We start from the raw sequence: 14,448 nt of genomic DNA on the forward strand, positions 1-14,448 counted from the left end.
TACATGCAGATGTAGTAAGAAAAATAGTGAAAATAAAACACTTGAAAATTCAAATTCAGGAATTCCATTTACTAAGCCAACTGCTCACTGAACTATTAAGATACTGATTTCTAACAAAATTTCTTTAGCACAGCACCTGTCTTTCTAAAGATAGTCAAGATTTTTAAGGGTTGCTTGTCATATTATTAGAAGAATATTTAGAATAAGAAATGTATGCTGACAAACTCTGAAGCTAACTGCTACCAAAAGACACCAGAGCTAGATACTGAACAATAAATCACCATTTCGATTTTATTATCTACACCACTACACTGAAAATCCCTATCCTCCCAATACACTCAAGATGAGACCAAGAACTGCTGTAAGGGATGTCAGGGTATAGTTATTACAGAGCTTCCCCAAGAAACCCTTTTGCACCTGAAAGGGAAGGCTATTAGAATCCACAGCCTCCACAGTGCCCGTAGGATTATATGCAGAATTTCTTGGAAAGGCTGTGTCATCTGCTTTTACACCTGCACCTTTCAAATGCCTTTAAGATGGGTCTTTCATGCATTAAAACACACCTTTCAATATGAAGACCAGCATTCTATTACTCCTTGTAAATCATCATTACTTTCTTTTTCCTGTGATTTATTGCTCTGCTCAAAAGCAGAGTGAAATTATTACTCAAGCCTCTGGAAAGGTCTTTGGTCTAACAAATTGCCTTCCATTTCCATGTGCAAGGTTTTTAAAATTTATTTTTGTTTTTAAACAATTACAGTTCTTCAACAACATCAGCCAGATAGGAGCAAACATGGAAGCAGCCTTCCTGAATTCCCTGTCTACTACCCTAGCCTGAGACAATTGCAAGAACAGGTGTGACAGCTTTGTGATTTTCTGGATTTTCCCATAAAAACAAAACTTAAAGCTTTTCAACAACACTCCTGGCTTCTTCAGCCAAGCCTTTCATCATCATCATTAAAAAGGTTTTGACCACTTATAGAAGCTAACAAATGACAGCTCATAATCCCCATCTGTAACACCAGAGGCCAGGTACTGCAAACACTAGACAGGTGCAAATTTTGGTATTCCCACAGTGCTTATTATCTATCCCTTTTTTAGAAACAAAAGAATTTGTCTTAACACCACTACCAATATCCCACATTAATTTTCCCACAAGCAAACTCTTACCCTGAGGCTACTATACAGTGTTATTATTCTGTCATGAATTTTTCTCCTGAATTTTAAGAGGTGCTTCTACCAACCTGTGGAGCTAGATTGTGCTGTAAGCCATCTACAGAAGCTGCTCCACAGCCGAGTTTATCTCAAATGTCTAAAGCTGCCCCCTTCAGAGCTCTAGCCTGTGAAAATTAAATAAAATAAAATAAATAGAGAAGTTGCACTCTTATATAATTTCATTTCTGCTTTTGCCTTTTCCTACCAGAATCATAGTAAGAAAAACTAGTACAATACACATCAGTCTAATTAGTTGCTGCCTGTTTTTCTGGAGTGAGGCAATGGAGAGGATTGTGGCATGACTGAGACACTAATAATGAATAGGGACAGAACAGGAATACACCTAAATGGCATAAATGAAAATTATGGTGGTGCCTGAAACCTAGCATCAAATGTACATTTGCTTACCTCTTTTTCAGTTAGCAACCATGTCAGACACAACGTCTCAGTATTCGAAAGAAAAAAACCAAAAAACAGGACTCTGCCAGTTACACAGGGGATTACTTTGAGAATGGGATAGAATCACTTTGTTTTGGAATTTGTAGAGAAGCCATCAGCATGTTTTCTCAAAAATGTTCATCCTGAAAATAGGAGAAGGGACAACCAACTAGATAATTGTATAGTACTTAAGGTATAAAAAGTATGGGTTACTAAAAAAACTTTGGGGAAGTGGAAGGTGGTGGTGTTGTTGGGTTTTTTCCTGGTATTTTTGTGTGTGGAGATTTTGTTGCCATATTTTTGTTCAGTTGGGTTTTTTGGGCGTAGGATAGTTTGGGGTTGTTAAACCAAACATATCAAGCGAAAAGTAGCTCATAAAATATTTAGTAAAGAATTAGATAAAAAATTACAAATAATTTATACACTGCATTCTTTAGGATAGATATCAATTAGATTGAACAAATAAATTTGAATCATGACTACAGAATAATCTTGAAAGACTAAATGAACATTTGAACATTATTGTGAAATATTTCTGTGGAAGTAGCATCCAAAGCTCCAATTATATGACATCACTGAGTTTACAGCTGGAGTAACAATTTTTAACATACAGATTGCTCTTAAGTCACAGCCTTGCTTGAAGATTTTTTTCTGTTTCAGGTCTCTCATAGAAAACATTAAAATTTTTGAAAACAGCAGAGCATACAACATTAAAATTTACACTAGAACACTACAAACAAGTAAATGATAGACCAGGAAAAACAAATTTCCAAGTTAAATATGCATACATAAACTTCTCTACTGAAATGCTATGAGACACTAATAAAGTTTTCAAATACTTAGAAAGAATCCCAGACAATATAAATATTCATTACTAAATGGAAATTATAAAAGCCTTTGAGTAATTTGAAAGAAAAATGAAGAAAACATATTGTCTCATGTATTTGAAATACTTTTCCAACATTCGAAATACATTTTCTAAACATTTTCACTTTTTAGGGTATTTGTTTCCACTGTGGTCTGCTTTCATGTGGGACGAGAGGGTTAATATGTGATCAAAGACATTATTTGGGACATGGAGCAGTAAAGGTTAACCTTGACAGTTGCATTACCCCATCTCCTGTCTACAGTAATAATTTCTGCTTGAAACAAGTTGGCACAGAGTGATCTAAACTGGACACAATGCTCTGGAGAAGTAAAAGGAGAGTAGTTTTCGTGAGTTTTCTCTTGTCCATGTCATTTGTTCTGATTGCCGCGCAATACTTTCTTTCAAAAAATGCCCCCAAACTCAAAAATGAAAAGGTTTTAAGACTTATACTAATGTTCCATTATAAAATTACCCCGTTTTGACACTTGTTGAACGCTCCTGAATTTTTCAGGAAGAAAACTGGTACAGAAGTTGTTGCAAAGAAAAAAGACACCAAAGTATGACATTTGTGGTAATGCAATTGCATTTAATTTTGAAATTACTGCTACTTATTTAGAAATAAGAAAATGAGCTGATTTTTCAACTCTTGCCTTAGTAATATGGGATGTGATATTCAATAAACTTCCCCATTCAATGAATTTAAATCTTAGTCAAATATATGATAAATTTTTAAAGAAGTTTAATCCAAGGATTCAAAATTATTATTTTCCACAAATAATGGAACAATTTGTGATTCTTTTCAACCTGAGCCACTGCAAGACTTACATCACAGAAAAATACAGAAGAAATGGTTTATGCTACACATACTACATGAGAAACTGCATTCAGATTTTGGCCCAAGGGAAAGGGACCTTGTCCTTCAAAGTACAAAACTTGCTATTAGGTATGCATACCCATTCCCTTTAATAACTAAATGACAACACCAAAATGGTTCCAAATGTCACTCTTGCTTTTAGAGTCTTAGAAAATCCTCACTGATTCCTCAGGTTGTGGAGGTTAAGGATACATTTCCATGGATTTCTGTGCAGGTCCATAATCTTGCTAGATTCCTGTCTAACCATGTCTTTCTGCAAATCTGCTTCACACACACATATCTTTAAACTTTTTATGATGCCATGGGACAGAATGAGATATAGTCACAGGAAAAAAAACAACATTATGATTTAATTAGAAAGTATACTTCAGAGGTTCTTTTGCCTCAAAGTTTTTTTTTCCCCCACCACTCATTTTAGTCCCATGGATAATTGCTACTCTCAGTTTGTACTTTTTTGGATTTTTTTTTTTTTTTTTGGTTAACTGAAGCATTTCACTCTTATCCATGTATTTGGGGTAATATTTAATATTTCATCTAAGAAATTATCTCATCTAAGATGTCAAGCAAGAACTTAATGCAAAATGGAATCTTCAAGGAAAGAATTAGTTCCAAATTAATTAATTTACAATTAATTTTTGCCACACAAAAGAAAATTAATATATGGAATTTGCATACTGGAGCCTCTTTAGTAGCCTGTTCAATTATCTAGACTAAGGTTTCACCATACCTAATCAGTGGAAACTCTGAACACAGAGGTTTTGTTTTAGGGTCCTTCCCACTACACCAAGGGTTTTCAGAGTTCTTTTTCACTTTATGTAGCATTGCAACATAAGTGCTACATAACACTCATCCCTCTCCTGATTCTGCATACCACCTTGGCTTAAAAAACCCTGAAATAATTTTATTTCTAAAACCTTTCAACCACTTCTAAAGAGAGTGTAGAAAAAACCTTGTTTAGGAGATCAATAACATTCTTTATGATATTTCCAGATGAATTTCCAGTTATTGCAGACACAGTTAAGCATCTCTTGGGCTTCAGCACAACCCATTAGAAACACACCTGATTACTGTGAAATCTGTGGACTTCTGAGAGGAAGCAAAAGCAGGGTACGAGCTTTCCTCTCTGTTCTAGTTTTATGCACTTTTTCTATTAGTATTTTCTTTTTATTTGCCTGTTTCAGTCAACAAGCTCAATTAAAAAGGGTACACAAAAAAAAGTAACATGCTCAATCTTTAAAGAGCAAAGCTCTGCCAATTTGGATGAAATAAAGGAAGTATTGGATAGTTCTTAAAAGAACATCTATTTAACTTTCATTATTGTTAAAAGCAAGAGCAATATTAACAAAATCTCTGCATCAAAAGGGGAAAAATGAAGAGTAAATCAGACCACTCTCTTGGATTGACACCCACGTAGCCAAACAGGTACTGCACCAAAATCCCAAACCACCTGCTAAGTCACTTTCAAACCAGGTCAGTGTTTGGACAGTTTCTTGGAGTTTCATCTTTGCTTGCATAAAAGAGGGTTAAGACTGTTCTTTTCAAAGATCTTTGGCATGATCTTTGATGACAAATGACATGCTACCATATGCCAAAAAAGAAGGGGAATACAGTCATCCCCAGCTTCAGCTTTAACTGGGGCTGCTTTGTTCAGAGCGCCCTGAATAATTAATAACTACTTTGGCAATCAGTCATGCATTCCTTAATGGCACCTCAGGCATCAAGTATCCCATTCACCCACTCCCCAACGAACAATGAACTTTATTACATCAAGTTTTCTCTGCCAAACTTGTAACTGACATAGTATAAAACTAAACAAGTCACCAGGAAGACTGAGGCCCAAATGTATATTATAAGAGTTTATAACATTTCCCTCAATTTCATGTGGCTACTATACAGGGCAAGTGAGAAGAAGGGGAAAAGAAATTAAATATGGATTATTTTTGCAATAATGTTCTACAAGGGTTTAGGTGGAACAGTGCTGCCAAAATCATGACTTTTAATAAATGGATAGCTGGTCAAAATTGAGAATCATCACTAGGCAGCCCCTATGAATAAAGCAGCTCACCAGTAAGCACAGAGTAAGTGACTGGGCAGAGCATGAAAGAATGACTGAGAATAATAGCTGTGCTGAAAGGAGCATAATAATTTTGGAATAACACAAACTATATTTGCTTAATAAGAATAAGGTTTTTCAATATTTGCTTCCACTTCACGACACTGCAGACAAGATTAACTTTACCTATAAAATAGAGGAAAGAAAGTAGGAGCAAGACCAGAATTAGAGAAAGTTCCAAATGCAGCCACGGTACTCAACTTAAAATGGAAAAAAATTCAAATTATTAAACACTAATTAGTTAGAATCAGAAGACAAGCATCATGTTTTTCTTGGGGAACATTCTGCTTGCATACAGTATGTGCACTGGTTTTATGCAGTGTCTTCCAATCCTGCATCAAACCTTTGTAGAGAATGATGCCATATCCACTAATACTGCAATGGCTGTGAGTCCTTTCTTTAAAGTGACTAAATCCTAGAAATAAAGTAATCAGATCAATAGCCATTCTCCTACTACTTATCACATGAAAAGTTGGTTTGAAATATAATATACAAAGTAAAAAATAACAAACTAAAAAGTATATATATATATATAAAGAGAGAGAGAGAGAGATACATACATGATAAATTACAGCAGATCTAAACAAAGCCATTTCTCTTGCTCTTTAATAGACCTGAAAATGTGTCTGGTGCCCCTCTCTGTGTGTGGCCTTTAAATAGCGAAACAAGCTTGCACTGTTTTATTTCAGTTTTGCTTCATTTCTCCCCAAACAATCTCTCACTGCTAGTCTACCAGGCATCTCCCCCTTCCCACTACTTGTCAAAAAAAAAAAAGAAAAAAAAAATTAACTGTTTAGGACCAATTCATTGAGCTGAATCTCTCAGTGAACCAGTTACAGTTTTGCAATAATTATTTAAAATTTAAGCTCATTCCTATAGCTGATATCTTTTTTGTGGGGATGTGGGAGGGGGGCTGTAAATTTTATTTTCTCTTGAAAAGCTGGATAAGATAACTGTATTGTTGTAAAGAAAACTACCTTTTTTTTTTTTTTTGCATTGGCTTTCAATTGCTTTAGGTACAAGAAGCAGGTTTAATTCTGGAACTAAATAATATTTATTTAATTTATAATTGCTGTCTGAAATATGCAATTGTATTCTGTGTGATTATTAGGACTTTTTTGTTGAAAAAAATCACAACTCTTTTAGAGGGAGATTTAGAAATTAACTGATAAGCAGTTGTAATACTGCACATTTTGGGGCTTATTCCAAATTCTTATGACACTAAGTGGGTTGGCTCTTGTTCCTTGCATGTGTTCAACTATTTTGAATGTTAAACCATTGTTTTGTGAATGTCGGTAATTTAAATTTTCTAACTGATTTTCCCCATCAAATATTAAGGAATAAACCCAGTCCATTTGTACAGCATGACACAAAAATAATTATGCATATACTCCTACTTTCATGTGCCTTTGTTTAATCAGCTCCACAGAAATGGGATCATATATAAGTTAGACAGATACATAGCAGGTAGGGTGTAATACTAAGAGCTGTGACAATGCAATTTGGCACTATCCCCACAAATATATGTATTTAGTGATTTTCTTTTACTGTTTTCTAAAAGTAAACATACTTAGTACATTCTGCCCTCAGGTGTACTGAAGTTTAAACCTGGCCTTATTTCAACTCCGGAGACTGACATTTAATTTAATTTAAAAGTTTACCATTATCAGGTCATAGTATTCTACAAAAAAAAAGTTATTCTAAATCATAAAAGAGTCAAATATGCAGATCAAACCTTTAGTCCCTTTAGAAGTAGTTATTCCTTAGACATAAGTAGTTAAAAATATTTATAGGAAAGCAACACACGCACACACACACACACATATATATATATAAATATCCCACCCACACTACACTACACTGACACCACCATCAGCATGCTAAATATATTCTTCTCAGTAACTGAAATTTTGTCAATGGGGAAAAGGAGCAAAAATAGCAGAAAAATAAAGCCAACCAAGTGCATTTTGAGCGAAGCACATGACAGTGGGGTTGCAACATGGATTGTTTTGATCAGTTTTTTATTGAGCTTGGAGATATTTTCCACCAACCAAATACCACAGACCATGAGACTACTTAGGAGATTCAAAGTGCATTATGAGGAATTTAATAAAAAAATACTCCTTACTCTTTTTAAATATGGAATACCTATTTCAAAATAAGTCAACCCCTGTTTTCCTCCACTTTTATGTTTCAGGACATTATCTCATCCTTAAAATTCTGTAAACATTTTTTTTGTTATTACAGATCTTTCATTTCATGAAAATAGTAACAGAAAACTGTTGATGGTGAAATTGTCGCATTTTAGAAAATTATTAGTTTAATACCTGTTACTTCCAAGCTTTAAGCAACTTTCAACAGAAGCCTAAAATACAGTTTACAAGGAAAATGCAGTGAAAAATAAATATTCTGGATTGTCTTCTTTGACTGTATAATGAAACTATCTAGAATCATAAGAACTCTTCTGTTTGGGAACTAGGTGTACTCATCTGGTTGAATATGTCTAATAGCAGCTGACTAATAAAAACATTAATCTCTTCAGTTTCTTGTTTGCAACTTCCCACTCCTCTTTCAACATCACACTGCTGATTCATAAACTGATCTGTCTTCTTCTCAAAGGTGGAATTTTATTTTTTTTCCCACAGTACAGTATTAGGAATGCAAACATTTTACTGAATTTTCCACACAAACAACCGAGCCCACAACTTCCTATTCCAAAGCCATCCAAAAAGAACCACAGGAGCACTCAGTTAAAAAACAGAAACAAAATGTACAATTCAGGAAGACAGATTGCACACTATTATTATCATTAAGAAATAAACAGTAATTAATCTTACCCTATTTAAAGATTCTTTTGAGCTACCACTTCAAAGATTTTGTATCCTGAAATGTTTTGATTTGAAACATGTTACTTACTGGCATAAGAAGTGTATAATGGATGCAGAATCCAGGTTCAGAAGGAAAATATTCATCAGACACAAATCTTATTCTGATCTGGTTTCCTTTGGAGATTTGTCTGCTTGGCACAGTACTGGAACCACACCAGCGCCCTAAAACAGTGCCATCACTAGGCTCTTCAACTTCTACAAAGTCATACCTAAAGAGAAAAATAAAGGAAAAAAAAAGGTTTATTTATTGGCAAAAATTCTATAAACTTCCTAATTTAACCAATAAACTGTCTCTGCAATTTCTTACTTTTTTAAATGCTAAAAATGCGCAGCCACAGCCAGCTATTTTAAACTTAGCTCCCAAGTTGCTACTGACTTACATCCATAATAAAATCATGCAGCGAGGTTAAAAAAATAAAAGCCGAGTTAGCATCTTGAAGAGACCCAAGTGCATGGTTTTGCATTTCTTGGACAGAAGGCAATTACCACATGTGTGACAGGGCAGAATAAAATCAGAGGGAAAAAAAAAGACTTTAATTGCCTGAGTGGCACAGTAATTCATGCTGCAATGTCACCAGCAGTTCAACAACATGCCACCAGTGAAAGTCTGGGGGCTTTTTGGTACTGAAAACTTGTTTTCCTGGAATACCAGTGTTAAATAACTTCCTAAAGGTTAAGTTAAGGCTTAGGGAAACTTGGAAGGAGTTTATGCATACCTCAACAAGACATTTATTGAGCAAAGACCTAGACTTCACTGCATGTCAGAAAGAACCAGGTATTGTGGAAATATTGACAAGGAACATATGGGTAGGGAAAGCTGAGAGGATGAAGTTTTATAACTTATTAAGTTTGATTTAGTTTCATTGCTTTTAACGTTTGGTCTGGGCATCCCTGGGGATCGGTGAACAACTTCAACCAGATCTATGAAAGGTAACTAAGACATGCCAGTCAATCATCAATAAGCTTCAGTATGGCATACAAAGGTCCTAGTTTTCACTGGAAATGTTTAGTGGGTTCCCAAGTCATAAAAACATGGAAAGCCACTGCTCTAGAAGGTACATCTGGTTTCAGTGCTTTAACCTGCTTCATGTCAGCTCCCCAGCCGCCCACTGACAGAATAAACACTGAGCATTTCAGCTGCACTTTGCCTGCTTCAGCTCGAATCCCCCAGAGCCCCAGTGGCAGCACAGCCCGGTGGTTGGGGAAGGTGAGCATGTGCTGGTTAAACCAGGGCAAGCACTTGGCTGCTTTCAGCTGCAGCTCCTGAGCCAAGTTTTTACTTTTAAACCACAATATGTATCCTAAGCATCAGCATAACAAACCTCTGACAAAGCTTTGAGGTTTCTGATATTTTTATGTTCTCTTGCATGTGCAGTCATATATTAAATACACCTCACATAAATCTAAATTTATAAATAGCGGAATCCTTTTCAAGGGTACAAACAGTCCTACCTCTGATAAAAGAAAAGGCTCATATTTTAAAAAACATGCACACACACACACACTCTACCAAATGTGCCAAACTATACTTAATGTGAAAATTATTACCTCATAAACATTTTCTACTAAAGCTTTTTCTGGATTTTTTTCAGTAAATCTAATCTTTGTAATGATTCCCAGTTCCCTAGTTAGACAGCAAGCAATAAATTCTTGTGTTGCATGTTTGTGCAAGACTGACTTGCACATTTATTATCTCCATTTAAAGGACCACTATTTTTTCTACCTAATTAAAAATGAACGCAATGAATATGCTCATTAACTGTGTTCAAAATCCATTACTGCCATGTACCACAGTTTTAAATCGTTGTTGAACTTATGATACTAATTACTTTAGCATTATCTTTTTCCCCCCCAAACATGAACTAATTCCTTTAACAGATCCACCAGTGTTTTTACTTTATGATCAGGTATACAACTTGTTACAACGGCAATGTGTACATTAATTGTACCAAGGCCTTAGGGCTCAACACATTTATCAAATTTATGCTGAGCATTTTTGCTTTTCAAGATTAGCTTGTGAAACTTCTAAAGATAACCTTTTTTATTTTTCATATTTATTTCATATTTTTATTTAAGAATATGAAATAATTACCTACTTTACTGACTTTTAAAGAGTGAAATAAGCTAATATTTACATTTATTGACTTAGGTTTAAGATGTTGAGGAGAGTCAGGAGGTTTAGTGCCTCTACCTAACTTGCAGTACTTTTTATTGCACCCTTTGGTCTTCTGGTGTACCTGAAGTAAAAGAGAAAAATCACAGTCCACAGTTTAAATCCTAGACCTTTCAAATAAGAGCTGATTAATTCCATTAGTAAAGAGGCAAACTTGAGAGAAATAAGTATTCTGAAAAACCAAATAAAATTCAGTTTGGATAATGATATTTTTAGCCAATAACTTTATTCCTGTCAGTTATTTAGGTTAAATGTGCTATAAAAGCCTGCCAAAAAGCCTTCTGTGCAACTAAAATTTCTCTTATCACACATCTGGACTGATATCTGCACTTTCTGTAAAAATAGCAAAACAAAGTTGCTCAGATGCTTTAGCATTTATATTATTGCTATGTGTTTTGCAGCTGATGTTATGGGGCTAAGGAGCAGTAGGGGCAATAGCACAGCTATGGAAAATTATTTCTCAATCAAGATAAGCTTGTACTTGAAACACAAGAGAACTAGGATAAATAACCAAGAACTGAGATGCCATTTTACAACTGCAACAGAGTAAAAAAATCTTAAAATTATTTTGAACTTACCAACACAGAAGCCTTCTCTTCTTTGCAGTGTGCAAAGGAGAAAACACAAGCCTCTTTGAAAATTACTAAGTAAATTCTTTGGTGCTGCATCTGTAGTATTTTTAAAATATGACTAAGTAAAGTTTATGCCAAAAAGGCAGTCCAATCTCTTTTTCTGGGACTAAAGATGCTCTGGCCTTTAGGCATGATGCCCACAATGCCTTCTGTTATACCTGTTGCAGAAAATCTAGCCCCCTCCCCTAAGGCCTGTTGCCTGGAAACATTGGAATTAACACCTGAACAAAGACAATCTGCTGGAAAGGAGCAAGGAAACAACATGAACAGCTCAAAGCTTCAACAGCTTTCCAACCAGGAAATGTATTTTCCAACGGTACATGTTTTCCTCTCCTTTCTATATGTTTTTCTGTGGTTTATACTGTCATTTCCTAAACATATTCTGACAGGCTGTTTATCTTTGCTTGAAGTTTTGTGACCTTTCTATTGCTTCCCTCTGCCTCCAGAATTCCACAAATGTATCAAAAATGTAAGAAGAAAAAATCCACCAGGTAAAACCCTTTGTCATATCAGTGGTGTTGGACCTTTCCATCTTTACAGAGACGTATGCTAGAGAAAAATCTAGAAATCCCACTAAAACAGTTTGTGACAGGTGAAATGTATTCTTCCTTCCCCTTTTGATAAAAATATGTTTCCTTATTTTAGTTAAGAAATAAGAAGTTGTTAACAGCCCCTATTGAATTTTTTACAGCATTTTGTGGGGCAATGTAATATTTCTATTCCAACTTGTTTTAAAAGCACGTAGAATTCTGAGATTTTCCTGGTGTTGACATAGCACACCCACCTGCAGATCCAAAACATCCAAGGTCCTCTGGCAGTTCACCAGACAAACTGTTGCAAAATAGCATTAAAATGGTTTGGACAGCTTCAATTTTGGAAACACTGGAAATTACTAAAAACTGTCATCATGAAAAATAAAACTTTGATTTTTACAAAGAATTTTAACGCCATCATTCTAAAGGAAACTTTCCTTCCCTCTTCCACCTTTATTTGAAATAATTTCAATTTCTGATAGAGAAATATTTATATTTCCTATGGAACAAAAGAACTGTGCTTTTGTATAGACAAAAGTGTGAGGTACTGGTGATAACTTACTTAGTCTTCATTTCTTAGATCACTTTCAAATCACATCTGTAAGTAATAATATTGCTTTTTGTAAAATAAACATATTTGCCTATAGAGGAAACTGAGGCCAAACATTTAGCTCGACAATATTTTTTTCAAAGCTTAGCAGATTCATGTTTATCTGAGTGGAAAATGGAATACTGGAGCATGACAGAGGCACTCAAATCCATGGTATCTAATAGCAGCTTTGTTATTCCCTGCAGGCCAATGTACAGCAAAGATGTGTGATAGGACAAGAGGAATGCAGAGTGTATGACAAAGGGCAGAGAGAAAATGGGAGGGCCCCAAAAAGGAAGAAAAGGACAGAGTGGAATGCTGGATTAGAGGAAAAAAAGTGTATTTCAGGTAAGCAACAAGCCTACAGACATAGCAATACAGTTGTAAAAAGAAAAGCCTACTCCATCATTCATTGAACAGGTAGAGAACTTCCTTTTTTTTTTACCAATACTGCTCCTCTCACTGAGACAAAATTAATTTTTCCTCAAAGGCAAAGGCGCAGACACAAGATACATCATGAGACAGGAAAATCAAAATGACACAAAATTTAAGTCATCAGTTATAATGAAACTGCAAGCACTTGTGCAATGATTTTCAGTTTATTTAAGATAAAATTTTAACCCTACTTTTCAGTTTATTTAAGATAAAGTTTTAACACAGGTACTATCTTTTTACTTTACAATGTGACCAGGTCAGGCAGCACAACCACCTACTGCCCAAGTTTGTAAGTTTCAGACGACCTTTTTAATTAATTCCATTGCCTTTCAAACGCATTAGTTTACATCATACTCTTCTGCATTTGTTGCCCTTTTTAATTAATTCCATTGCCTTTCAAACGCATTAGTTTACATCATACTCTTCTGCATTTGTTGCCAGACAGAAATACCGATATGAATGTCAGATGGGCCCTCTCAGTCCAGTCCTCCATTCGGCACAGTAGATACGAGATTCCTGGAACCGAAAACCACTAGCAGCGCACATCAGTAAAAGTTACCTATGAATAATGTCACTTGCCAGATAGGCAGCAGAGAAAAGAACTCAGAAAGCAGATTTCCTGGAGGTACAGAAGGGAGATTGCACCTTTACTGAAATGGTGGCTCTGTGACAGCACCAGCAAATACTCCGTATACGGAAAAAGTTCAGTAAGGATTATTCTGATCAACGTCATTAGAAATATTTAACTGGGGCTACTTTGAGTGGCAATCAAGTCAGGATACTGGAAGAAAATATTTTTCAAAAAGCTACCCAATATAAAATTTTAATTATTTAAAATATCCCCTCCGGATTTTGTCTTTCCAATATGAATTTCCAAACAAAGCTACCAAGAGTCATTTGTCTGCAGTTCCTGAGGCGCACAACATGGGTAATTTGCTCCTAGGACTCACCCTCTTTAAAATGATTCAGCAGTGTCTTCTCCTGCAAGAGGCAACTCCTTTGGATATCATTACAGATTATCTGACAATTGGGAAAAGGCTTACATTCTGTGATACCTGTAATGAAATCATCATGCTTGATGTTTTAACACATAAACAGAGAAAAGATGATGGAACACCATTGATTCGATGTGAAATAAATTTCCATAGTAGTTTCTGTATTTGCTGATCTGTGATCTGAGTGTTGTACCAGTCACTGGGAAGTAACAACAAACCCAGATATAATCCAAATAAATAATGGGTGAGATCAGTTTTTGTACTCAGAAAACTATGTTTAATTATATACAAACATCACTTCCAGCCAACAAATGAGCATAAAACCCTCAAGTATCCTGCCATTTTCCATTAAATAAAGATAATCAAGGTTGCTGGGGGTTACGTTTCTTTTCCTTTGTTCCTTCTTACCTATGGAATTTTTCCCATGAGTTGCTGGGAGACACTGACTGCTGGTACTTATGGATACTTGGGAAAGGGTTGGCTGGGCCCAGGTAAAAGGAGGGCAGGGCAGCTGCTAGTTCACTCTCTGTGGCTTTTGGAGGACACAGAGGACAGCTGGCTTGGAAGATGTTGTTGGTTGGGGAAAGGAATTCACCATAACCCAGCCCGGAATTTCTTGGTTTTGTTCTTGTTCTTATTTTCCCGCTCTTCTTCTGTGGGGTGAGCCTCTGCTCGTGAGAGCAGCCACTGACCTG

At 35.5% G+C, this 14,448-nt stretch overlaps 1 protein-coding gene across 1 annotated transcript in view; it reads right to left on the minus strand.

Moving 5' to 3' along the window:
- Positions 1 to 14,448, minus strand: part of PDGFC (platelet derived growth factor C) — a 122,145-nt gene that overhangs the window by 23,349 nt on the left and 84,348 nt on the right. The window contains exon 3 of the mRNA XM_062493718.1: positions 8,425 to 8,605. Coding sequence (XP_062349702.1) covers positions 8,425 to 8,605 — 181 coding nt within the window. The remainder of the gene's footprint in view (positions 1 to 8,424; positions 8,606 to 14,448) is intronic.

The sequence above is a fragment of the Cinclus cinclus genome, chromosome 5 (genome assembly GCF_963662255.1).
Source record: "Cinclus cinclus chromosome 5, bCinCin1.1, whole genome shotgun sequence".
In the NCBI taxonomy this organism is placed as follows: domain Eukaryota; kingdom Metazoa; phylum Chordata; class Aves; order Passeriformes; family Cinclidae; genus Cinclus; species Cinclus cinclus.